The sequence below is a fragment of the Episyrphus balteatus genome, chromosome 2 (genome assembly GCF_945859705.1).
Source record: "Episyrphus balteatus chromosome 2, idEpiBalt1.1, whole genome shotgun sequence".
Classification (NCBI taxonomy): Eukaryota; Metazoa; Arthropoda; class Insecta; order Diptera; family Syrphidae; genus Episyrphus; species Episyrphus balteatus.
This window is the reverse complement of record NC_079135.1, coordinates 72523214-72534970: the sequence shown is the minus strand read 5'-3', so window position 1 is coordinate 72534970 and position 11757 is coordinate 72523214. Positions and strand designations below refer to the sequence as shown.

At 29.4% G+C, this 11757-nt stretch overlaps 1 protein-coding gene across 1 annotated transcript; it reads left to right on the top strand.

Moving 5' to 3' along the window:
* The first annotated feature begins 1519 nt into the window (after positions 1-1519).
* Positions 1520-10213, top strand: LOC129911976 (uncharacterized). Its single transcript, XM_055990020.1, has 2 exons — positions 1520-1876; positions 9377-10213. The coding sequence occupies exons 1-2, from the start codon at positions 1600-1602 to the stop codon at positions 10018-10020; spliced, it is 921 nt and encodes a 306-aa protein (XP_055845995.1). The 5' UTR covers positions 1520-1599; the 3' UTR covers positions 10021-10213.
* The last annotated feature ends 1544 nt before the right edge of the window (positions 10214-11757 follow it).

Here is an 11757-nt window from a genome sequence, read left to right as displayed (position 1 = left end):
AAAAATATATTTGAGGTTATGTCGTTTTTGTTTCGTTCTGTTGTTTTCGGTAATATTCTTTGTTTCTATGATAGTTACATCATTTTTTAAAACTGGGTTGATTTTGGACTGAAAAATTCCGCAAGTACGTGCGACCCAGTGGTCATTTTATTTTTTAAAGATCATAAAGAAAAAAAATAGGTCTTGGAAATTACCTAAAAATTATGAATACCTAATTTCAAGAAAATCTACCCATCCATTTAGACCCTAGCTCGATCTTAAGATGGACACATACGATATTAAACAAAAGCACGGACAGATAGACGGCATAACAAAAACCAGCTATTTGAACTTCTCCTTCATGGTAAAGTTGGTTCATATAAAATCATTTAATCTTTTTTTTTGTCTACTAGAGAGCAAGTCAACAAATACTTAATAGCGCGTTAAAAGTAACAAAAACACTACTAAGGCCCTCATACTTGCAAAAGTTCCTTAAATATTTAATCTTTTTTAAAAATGCATAAAAGAATATTTTTAAGTTACTTTTATAATATTTGTGTTATTTTTATCAAGGTAGCTTAAATCTCTACCTTCAATTTAAATCTTGCAAATTATTAAGTTGTTCAAATAAAACTAGTCTCAAGTTTTGGTCCTATTACTATACGCACACTGTCGCACAGATTTGCAGTCCAAACCACCTGTACTTCATGTTTATATACGAACCTCTTTAACTTTTTAAGAGCTCCTATAACCTTTGCCAATTCGAGAAATTGAAAAAATTTATATCATTCGAACCCAAAACTTTTTCTTGCATTTACCTTTTCATCATCATCATTCAACATTTTCCCATGACTTTCATTATTTTATTATTCAGATTCACTCTTGCGTATACGTAACGTAATTCTTATAATCAATAAACGCCCCATTGAAAGTTTTATTTTAATGTATAACAGCTACTGCGACACCTCGGGATCGAAAACCTTATAACAAAACAACTCTTTCGCATTAATCTTTCTTTATAAAAATACTTAATGTGCATCGGGTATAAATTATTGAATTGATTATGCATCATCTCCTTTCCGATCTACCTGCATAAACCGTAGACCCGTAGCCCGTAGGCAATTCACTTGCACCTGCAGCTATATGCCAGAGGTAAAAACCGACCGATAAGGCTTGACAAAATGTGGATAAAAAAAAATTGATCCACCGATTAGGAAGCCAATACACTTGCTTTCAATGCCGAATGAAGTTTGGGGTATTAAATTGTTATAGCCAGCACAACAGCACAACGATGATGTTAAAGATCATTACTCATGTCTTCGTGGTGTTCAGTATGTGGTTGGCGCAGTGCCATCATGTTTTGTTGCCTCGGAATTTTTGGTTAAAACCCGCTGCAGCTGAAGATCACTCTGCCAACTATACGACGGGGATCAGTGGGTTCCGCTAAAGTTTTTCTTTTAAACAAGTGAAGGCTTTGGATTCGTGGTTAATAGATATTTCACTTTCAACGCGTTCGGTTCGGTGAGCGAAAGGTGAATTATTTGATTTCGTTTTATTTTTTTTTTTTTATAATTTCTTTTACGCAAGAATTTGTAAACACGTTCAGCTACATTAACAAACATGAATTGGTCAATATTATCGAGTGTGATTGTTATAATCGGTGTGTTCACAGTTGTTCTAGTTGAATGTCGATGGTATCAAAGTGGATTGGTTTTCTACGATATCGCAACCAAACAAATGATTCTTCCACCCACCGTTTCGATTCATCGGGCGCGTAGTTTACTTATGCCAAATATACCAATTTTTTCAACACTGGGAAAACCGTGCACTTGCCAAGGATTAAAGTGCGGTTGCTGTGCGGGGCTTGAAGTTCGAGAATACAATTTTAATCAGAAAAGTATGTGGATATTGTGCAGAAAATTTTTGGAAAAATGAGTTTTTAAAAGAGATTTTTAAGGGTTTTCTGGTTTTCTGAATCCTAAGTGTGAAACTTACAATTTCAAATTGTTTAAAGAAAGGACCATAAAATACTTATTTTTTATAATATTTCACAAACTTCAAAATTTTTCCAAAGATTTCATTACGTGTGATTTTTTTTGGATTTTGGAAAATTTTTATGGATTTTCAAATTTTTGTTTTTATAATATCTTGCTTACAACGTGTAATGTTTAAAGCAATTGCAATAAAACTACATTTTTTCGGTTGGCTTTTTATTCAAACCCCTATCGTTCCATGAAATAAAAACAGACAGTGCGTTAATTTTTCTAACCATATATGTATAAGCCATAATTTATCTAACCATGTATAAGCTCTCGTTTCGTTTCTTCTACATGTTAAAAATTAAAATAGATTTTTGTTTTATTGTTTTAACTATTTTTTTTACTATGGTGTTTGTGCCTGATTTCTATACTTTTAAAATAGTTTTTTAAAATCGTTGGTATGCATTTCCTAAAAATCTAGAGCGCGTAGGTAGGCTGTAGGTTGGGCTGAGAGCCTGAGACAAGAAAAAATATAGATTATTCACCTTTGGAAAAAATTATGAAAATAATTTTTTATTCTATCCTGCCTGAATGTTTAAAAACAAGAAGAAGAAAGTTTAATGTTTCATAAATTAGCTCTCCAACAAGTCCACCCAAAACTAATTTGTTTTACAAATTTAGAGTTTTTCAAAAACTACTTCTTAGAACAGCTTTTTTAGTAACTGTTGAATTTCGATATTTTTTTTTTCCAAAGTTCATTATTTGATACATGTTGTTTGCATCATTAATTAATTAATTAAAATAAGAAAAAAGGAAGTGTCACACGGATTTACGATTTTTTTTGAACTTATAGGTACTTCTTTTCCGGCGTTTATACAGAGTGAAAATGTACTTTTTGACAAGGGATTATACAGTGATTTTAGTACCAACCAGTTTTGTTAGTTATAGTGTGAACCTATTAAGTGAATTGTTGTCAGTGAGAAATATAAATTAAATGTCGTGTAAATGTACACATACGCTTTTTTTTTACTTTTTTGTAATTTAAATTGTTTTCAAAAGCAGTTCGCAAACATTTTATTTTATTCATCGTGAGTTTTTTTTTTACACGCAGAAAAATATTGGACCTACCTAGAAGTTTTTTTGGTGGGTTAATAAAAAATGTGTTAAACATAACGTAGTCTTGGTTAAAAATTACGTAGTTCTCGTTGCTAAAATCAACGTAGTTGCCTCGGTCAAGTTAAATTGTTTAAAATTACCATTTGAGAAGGTTAATTTAACTGATCAACTTGTTTATATTGATGAAGAAACTCGGCAAAAATTTGAGATATTAGTAAAATTTAACTGAGAAAGTGGTTAAGATGAAACAATTTTGAATAACCGAGTCAACTCGTGTAATTTTAACCGGGTTAGTTTGCAGGTGCTATATTAACAATCTAGTTTTGTTAATTTTTACACGAGTTTTACGTTGTTTTTAGCCGACCATTTGCTGCGTGTAGATCCATTCAAAAGCGCGTTCCATAAAAAAAGGGCTCTATACGAATGAAAATGTTTAGCACAATTTTCGTAAGTTTTTTTTTATAAAATCGTCAATTGTTTTATATAATTTTATCAAATGAATTTTTGTTATTTTGTTAATGATTTTTGCAAAATAATTACAGCGGCAAGCACAAAAAACGTGCCGTGCTCAACTAAAAGACCCATTTAGGGTTATGTATTTTGATGTGCTGAATCCAAATCCGATGTTCGTTTGACCCGCAAATGGCCATTTATGGAGTTCACTCAAAATGAGGATCTGTTGGGACCAAACGGATTCAGATTCAGCGCATCAAAATACATATTTTTTTGCGTATCGGTTTAATTTAAAAAAACAATTTCAGCGTGATTGATTTTTTTATAGCTAATTTATTACATGTTGTGCAAGGTGCAAGCTAGTTTTCCAATGCTTTAATTTTCTGCCATCCTCATTTCATACTAGTTTAGTCTCCCATTCAAACTGTATTGAGGTTCATATAAAAGTGGAAAGTTCTGAAAAAATTGTTTTCTCTGATATTGGGCCATTGAATTTTTTTGTAGGACTTATTCCACTGAAAAGACTGTTAAACAACCTAAAAATTCATTAGTTTTGGAATAAAAAAAAAGTTTAGAATTCGATGGATTAAGTAGTAATAGATTTGTTCTCAATAAGTTTTTTTTTTTTTAAATGCATTTTGTATTTATTGAAATTTCAAACAATATCTATCGTTTTTATTTCTGTGGTAAATCTAAAACTAAAATTAATTGTTATTATTCTTTTATTAAAGACCCGACAAAGGGGATAAAGATCAACGAAAGTTGCAAAGTAGAAAAAAATAGGTACATTCTTTTAATCTTCAAAACTTAAAACATTAACGGCCAATTTCTTCACAAAAGTCCCAAGTCAGCTTAGTACCCGACCTAGCTAGACCAGGTACTAGTACTAGTACTCGGTCCTAATGAAAAGTTAGGACCCGAGCATTTCTTCACACATATAGGACCCGATCTAAATTCACAAGAGAGTCCTAAGAACTAATACGTATAAAACTGGTCTAACTGTCATTCTGACTATATTTTGATAAATGAAAAAATTTATTTTGATATTTTTGAGGGAATTTACAAAATTAAAAATAGAAAAAAGTATAAAATAATAAAAAAGAAAAAATAATGTGATGAAACTAACAAGAAACCAACAAGAAAAAAAATTCAATGAGTTTTGTCAAGAATACATTCATGAATGCTGAATATCTGGTAAATGTAGACGAGGCTAAGAAACGCGGATCCGTCGATTTTAATGCAGCAGATCCATCTTAAGTTAAAGAGAGTTTTTTTATAGACTTTTGCAACATAAATGTATTTTAATAAAAATAAAATAAAAAGACAAGTTTAAAAAACGCAGTCTTGTGATTATGTCTTTTTCTATTATAATGCGACTAGCATTATTTTATCATGGCATGTTGGCGAGCACGAGACAGCCGTAGGTTTTCTGACCACACGTTTCAAGACGTTGGTGTAAATTTAATTGTTAATGGCTTTCTATATGAAAAACTTTGATGCAGGCTCCAGGTCATTATTGACCTGGAGCCTGCATCAAAGTTTTTCATATATATACTATTTGAAGAGGTCACTACAAAAATTCCTATAATAGTTAATGGCTTTCCGCAATATCCATAAACAGAATTCTTAAAGCAAGAATATTTTGTGCTGGAAGTTGGATGTCGGGTGTCGAGAAATGTAAATGTAGAATGTCTATGTAAAGAGGGCCTTTCCAGTCTTAATTGTCTTTTTTCGAAAGAATGAGAAATGTAGAAATACTTCTTTATTAAGCAGTGTACATTTGTTTGTTCTTCCCGTTCTGGCATAGCATTTGCCATTTTTGTTAAATATTAAAAAAAATCAAGTCATTAAAATCTCCCAAAATGCTTGTCAAGCGAAACAACACTCAAAAAATTGAAAAAAAAAACTGCAATACCTCTTAAAAAATGAAATTCATTGCTTTGATTTCAGTATTACTGCCGCTAGACTACCGATTTTGAGGTCCTAAATATTACCGAGTCCTAACTAATACTCGGTACCAATTTGACAGTCCTATAGCTTAGTACTTGTGTGAAGAAATCACTTGGTACCGATTTGAGTACTAACGATTGGTATAATAACCTAATTTTGAGGAGCTAGCTAGTACCGAGTCCTAACTAGTACTCGGTCCTATATTGACAGTTCTAGGATTTAGAACCTGAGTGAAGAAATGAGTTGATACCGATTTGAGTACTAACTTTAGGACTAGGACCGGTATTAGCGCTAGGACTCTGTGAAGAAATCGGCCGTAAAACAGGTCACCAATTCATCAAATTATTTAATTTGTTTTGTTTTTCAAACACTTCTGCTTGAGCTTTAACCATAAGTAATACAAAAAATGGATAAGTCATAAAATGTTGGTAATTTTTACTTATTTTTATTTAAACATAAACTTTTTTTGTAAAAAAAAATCCCCTTTCAAGTACATAATACGCAAATAAGAAGAAAAAAAAAATAGTTTTCACTCTTTCGGTGAATTCTCAATGTTCACCGTGAAACATTTTGTTACACAACTTCAGCATCCAAAAAAAACGTATATTTAATCACCTCAGCAAAAACAATTATTTCACCAGAACTTTAAACTTAAAATGTTTTTAATTTGAGTGGACTATATCTAATATATATATGTATATATTTAGTTAACAAAAATAATTAACCGGTTTAAACTAAAAAGCTTATTCAGATACATATGTACATACATTACATTTATGTATATGATTCAACTCAGTATTATCCAATTTTCAATGATATCTTTACCCAATTACCATAATAGCAAACATTTTCCCTGTTACATAATTAATTTAAATTTTAATATTTTCATAATCATAAAAGACTCCTGAGAGTTTATAAAAGAAATGCAACACATTAAAACATATGTCATAACCGCATTTTTAAATTAACAAATTACGAGTGATAAAAAAATCAATCAATCATCTGCAGCGCGTGGCTGGGAAGAGGAATTAATTTAATAGAAAAATTATTCATAAAGTAGATACTAAAAACATACATCCGTTATAGGACCAATTAAAAATCGTGTTTCAAAGTAAAGAAGCATCTGTGAAGAAATAATTATATATTCAAGAGCATTTTGAATAATATTACTCGTATTTGAATGGGAAACAAAATTAATTTTAAATTCAAATTTTAATAGATTTTTAAACTTTGAAAAATGTAAACAAATAATAATGCCGGTAACTCGTTTAAAGTGTTAATTTTTATCCATATGGCATACCTTACATTAATTTTTAGTAATTAAGCTCGAGTTTTAAATCAAATGTGACAATTTAATTATAATGCCTTAACTTGAATCATATGCCACGGTATTTTTCCTGCAATCTAAAAATTATGGAAAATTTCAAAATTCATTTAATGTTTTTATTATGTAATGTAGGTAATACATTAAATTTATTGAGAATCAAATTGTTATTCATTATGAAATTTTGTGGTTTATCTGTTTAGCTTTTTAAGTAGATTAAGTAATGTGAACTGCATCCAAACATTCTTTTCTTTTATTCGGAGGCAGATATTTGAATACCAAAGTCTCGAAATAAGTTTTGGTTTTCAGATATCAGTTCACAGTGAACATTAAGGTAAAAAAATTAGAGATAAATTGTTTTCAGACTTTCAAAAATAGGAAATTTTTAGAAAAAAAGGAGGTTGTCTGTAAAGCCGGTTTACCGACGATGACTTTACGTGATAACGTAGTAAGAAAACAAGTTGTATGTTTTTAAAATGAGTCAATTGAAGCGTTTATTTTATTTCAAACAATCATAATTTACAAGAAAAAGCTAAAAAAAATTACCTTTTTTCTTTTCTCATTACATCCTTTTTTTTATTTTAAAAGCTTACAAAAAAATTATACCATTAAAAAACCAAATATTTCTTCTAAATAATTAAACCATTTTTAAATTTTTCAATGCGCAAAAAGTATTAAAATAATTTATTAAAAACAATCATTTCTTATGAAAAAAGTGAAAAAATCATTTCCATCACCCAAAAATTCATTTTTTTGATATAACAACCTATAATAAATTTTATACCACCTGAAAGCTTATTGCTTCAGCTCAAAATATATATATCGATCATGTCTATTAAGCATCTACAAAATGAGCTAGAATTTTTTGAACTCGATCATTTTCATCAAAAAAAGCAAAAAAACATAATTTTATGTTCTCACGCTATTGAAATTTTATATCATGTAAAAGCTTATAATTTCACCTTTCATATGACGTTTTAATCTTATTTCTGCGATGCCTAGAAAAAAAGTTAGAAATTTTTAAAGCCAACCATATCGAAATTCCAAACTGAGATTACGGTAGGTACTTCCCACACTGGTGGCATTTGGTATTTGGTATTATTTCGCAAGTTTTTTAATTTAACATTGTGTAGCTTGTAGTGAATTTGCAGTTATGTGTGATATACCAAATGAAAGGTAACATCATCAGGATGCTCAATAAAGTTAAATCAAATTTGTTTTTGTTTGTATTTATCTGTTGAAGAAAAAAAGATACAAATAAAAAACGGTCAAAAAAACTTGGGACAAAAAAAAACTTGTTTTTTCCGTTATTCGGTCAAAAACCATTTTGAAATACCAATTTTTTGCACATGTATGGGCACAGTCATACACTACATATTCTTTAAGTTTGAGATTTTTTGAATGCTACAAAAAATTTAAAAAAATAAAAACTCACCAAAAAAATACCCCAAAAAATCGTATTAGACCCCTAACTTTTTTTTTTTATTATTATCTTTCGAATGAAGTTTTTCAAATTGTCAAAAAAAATTTCCCCTACCTATAATCACTACTTTGTCAAAGGTGTACCTCATGTTTTACCATTTTCAGTCTTGCAATAAATTTATCTATTGATTAAAAAAAAATTCAACTCTTTACATTGTCGTGTTTAGAAATAGTCAATTTTTTGAAATTAGGTTTTACCCCTATTTACCCTATTAAAAGATGGAATTTTTTTAAATGTATTTAACTTTAGGTTATTATCTTTCAAATAAGCTATATAAGATTTTTGTATCTCTAATAGTTTATTTTTTACTTTTAATTGAAATTTTTGCCGCACTGTGAAAGTGCGAGAGTGGAACACTAGAAAATGGCGTCACTTTTTTGTGGTGGCTGCCATGGTTCATCGATTTATAAGACGTTATCACTTCAAAAAATTTATTTTTTTTTTTTTTATATTTTTTTATATAGGTATTAAAAGTTTCTATTATTTTACAAAAACAAATTGGGATCCCATTCTTAAGTAAAATGTTCATCAACACGTTTTCAAAAAAATGATTTTATCAAAAATAAAATTTAAAATAATAAATATTTTTTTTTAAATCCAAAAAAATGTGTTTTTTGAAAATTTTGTAAATTTTTTATGTTAATTCTACTTTGACCTTTTCAGCTTAAATTTTTTGTTGAAATTGGCTTAGTTGTTCACAAGAAATACAAATAAAAATTATTTTTTTTTACACATTTAAATGTTGATACAAATTGTATGAGTGGATTTTGACGTTGACATTTTTTTTCAACTATATCGATTTAATTCACCATATTGAAAATTAAATTCACTCCTTTGCAAACCAAATTCACCCTTCTGAAAATCAAATGCTAGAATATTCTTCTCTTGAATTAGGCAGGCTTTTAGAAAATGATAGGGAATTAATTGATAAGTTTCAGAATTAAAGAGTTTCACGAATCTTGTATTAATGAATTTGCAAAAAACCTAATATGCAAAAACTGTAGCATTTTGTTCGTAACTAGATAAAAACTTAATATTGACGTCTTGTCCTTAAAATTAATATATTTTTTTCTCGTTTTACTTTCATTTTAGTGTGCGCTAATGTGACTTACGTTCCAGAACAGGAAGAAGCCTTACTCGATGTATTTCTTAACGAGAAGAGCAGAGCCAGATATGGTGTTTCAGCTCGTAATCCATCACCCATATGTGTTCCGATCATGATGCCAATTCCCATGGCAGCGTGCATTCAAATGACACAAGTTGGCCTCAAAGGTGATAATTTACACATGTGCATGGATTTTGTGATGAGATTGCACACAACTGACGCCATGGAGCTTCATTTCAATTGCCTGTCAATGGGATTAGATGGATTTCAATATCTGGATCCAAACGGAAATCCAGTTCTTCCTCGTATTGAAGAAACAGAAGACGACAAAGAAAACAATATTGATGATGACGAGTACTATGACACTACGGAAGAAAGTCAGGAAAATTATTCTTCAGAAGTGACAGAAAATAATGAAGAAGAAAGTGATGATGATAGTCAAAACAAGGTCATTGAGGACAATGAAATAGATACTGAGTATTATGAAGATACAGATGATATTGCCAATAATGAAATTGAGAATTATTCCATGGAACAAGATCATCAAGAAAAAGAAAACAACAAAGTGGAGACGACAACACTGAAAGACCGCCATAAGGATAATCTAATCATAGTTTACGAGACTGTGTAATAGTTTTAAGGACTTGTTGTATAGTTTCATAGTTTGGTAGGTTTAAGTAATTTATTTTATTTATATGTAAATAGTTGTTATTTATTTATAACATTTAATTTAAAAAAGAGCTTTCTTTATACCCAATAAAATTCTTGGTTATGAAAGATTTTCATTTTTCTTCATAGAAATCGATTAAGGAGGTGTTTATGTAATAGCAAACATTTTTTTCTAAGAATTTTATTGAATCCAATAAACTTGAAAATAAAAAAAAAAATTATACAAATATTTTTGCATCATTCATCTATAAATGCTTCATATATTGAAACGTGACTTTCTCGCAACCAGCAAGGAATTTTTAATCGATTGTGCGTAGGTATAGAATACAATGGAGTTATCCCTCATGGCGTACATTATTACGTGTTAGTTTGAGATTATTCCCAAGCACTTAGGTATGTTCAAATAAAACATAACACTGAAGAATTTAGAATGGAATTTAACCCTCAACTGAATAGAACGTTTATATTATACGAAGTTGGATTTGCAATCTCATTTTCTAGAAAATGATGTACGAGTTACCTCACAACGGTGCACGATGTTGAATATTTAATTAGATAAAAGAGAATTTAAAAAAATAAATTTACGTCATAGCCGCAGTAAAGTACGATGATAGTTCAATAGGCAAAGTTGTTGTTTATTGCTTTCACACAGATGACGCATGGCACCCAATAGTCATCCTTAAATCCGTGGATAATAAATGAGCAAAATCAGGTTAAGTATACCTATTTATTAAATGAAGACCGACACTCTAGGTTTGATCAATTGAACTTTAAAACCAAAGCAGGTTTTCATGATGAGTTCTCAGAATCGAAGTTAAAAGCTTTGCTCGCTTATCCCAATGTGAGGAAATAGGCTATTGATAATCAATTTTATCAAAAAACAAAACCAGCTTCCATTTATCAAAACTGGGTTTTATGATTTTTCTCATAGTGTCTATAGCCATAACTGGACGAAATTGAAATGGGACCACACTTTTTAATACAAAAAGATTTATCCAAATTGGTTTACTTAGTCCAAAGCTATGAGGTAGAGAAAAAAAGTGGTTGTCTGTAAAGCCGGTTTGCGAATGATGATTTTACGCGATAAGAAAACAGGTTATGTGCTTTTGTTTAAAACGAGTCGATTGAAGCTTTTATTTGTTTCAAACAATCATAATTTACAAGAAAGAGCTAAAAAAAACCTTTTTTTCTTATTTATTTTTTATTATTTATTATTTTTTCTTATTTTCTTATTATTAATTTTTTTATTTGAAAAGCTTACAAAAAAATGAAGGTAAACCCCTTGCCTAAAAAATTGAAATTTTCAAAAATTGTTTAAAAACATTATACCTATTATATATCTACAGTCTAAATTTCATTTATTTATCTGTTGAAGAAAAAAAGGTAAAAATAAAAATCCGTTAAAAACGGTCAAGAAACTTGGGATAAAAAAACTTGTTTTTCCCGTTATTCAGTCAAAAATCATTTTAAACTACCAATTTTCATAAACTACATACATGTTCTATAAGTTTGATTTTTTTAACGCTAAGAAAAGTTTAAAAAAAAAATAAAAAATCACCCAAAAATACCCCAAAATAAGTAGGTGTTCTTCAAAAATTCATATTTCGAAACACAGAAACTTAAAAAAAAAATCTGTATTAGACCCCTAACTTTTTTTTATTATAACGTATGACGTTTTTTAAATTGTCAAAAAAATTGA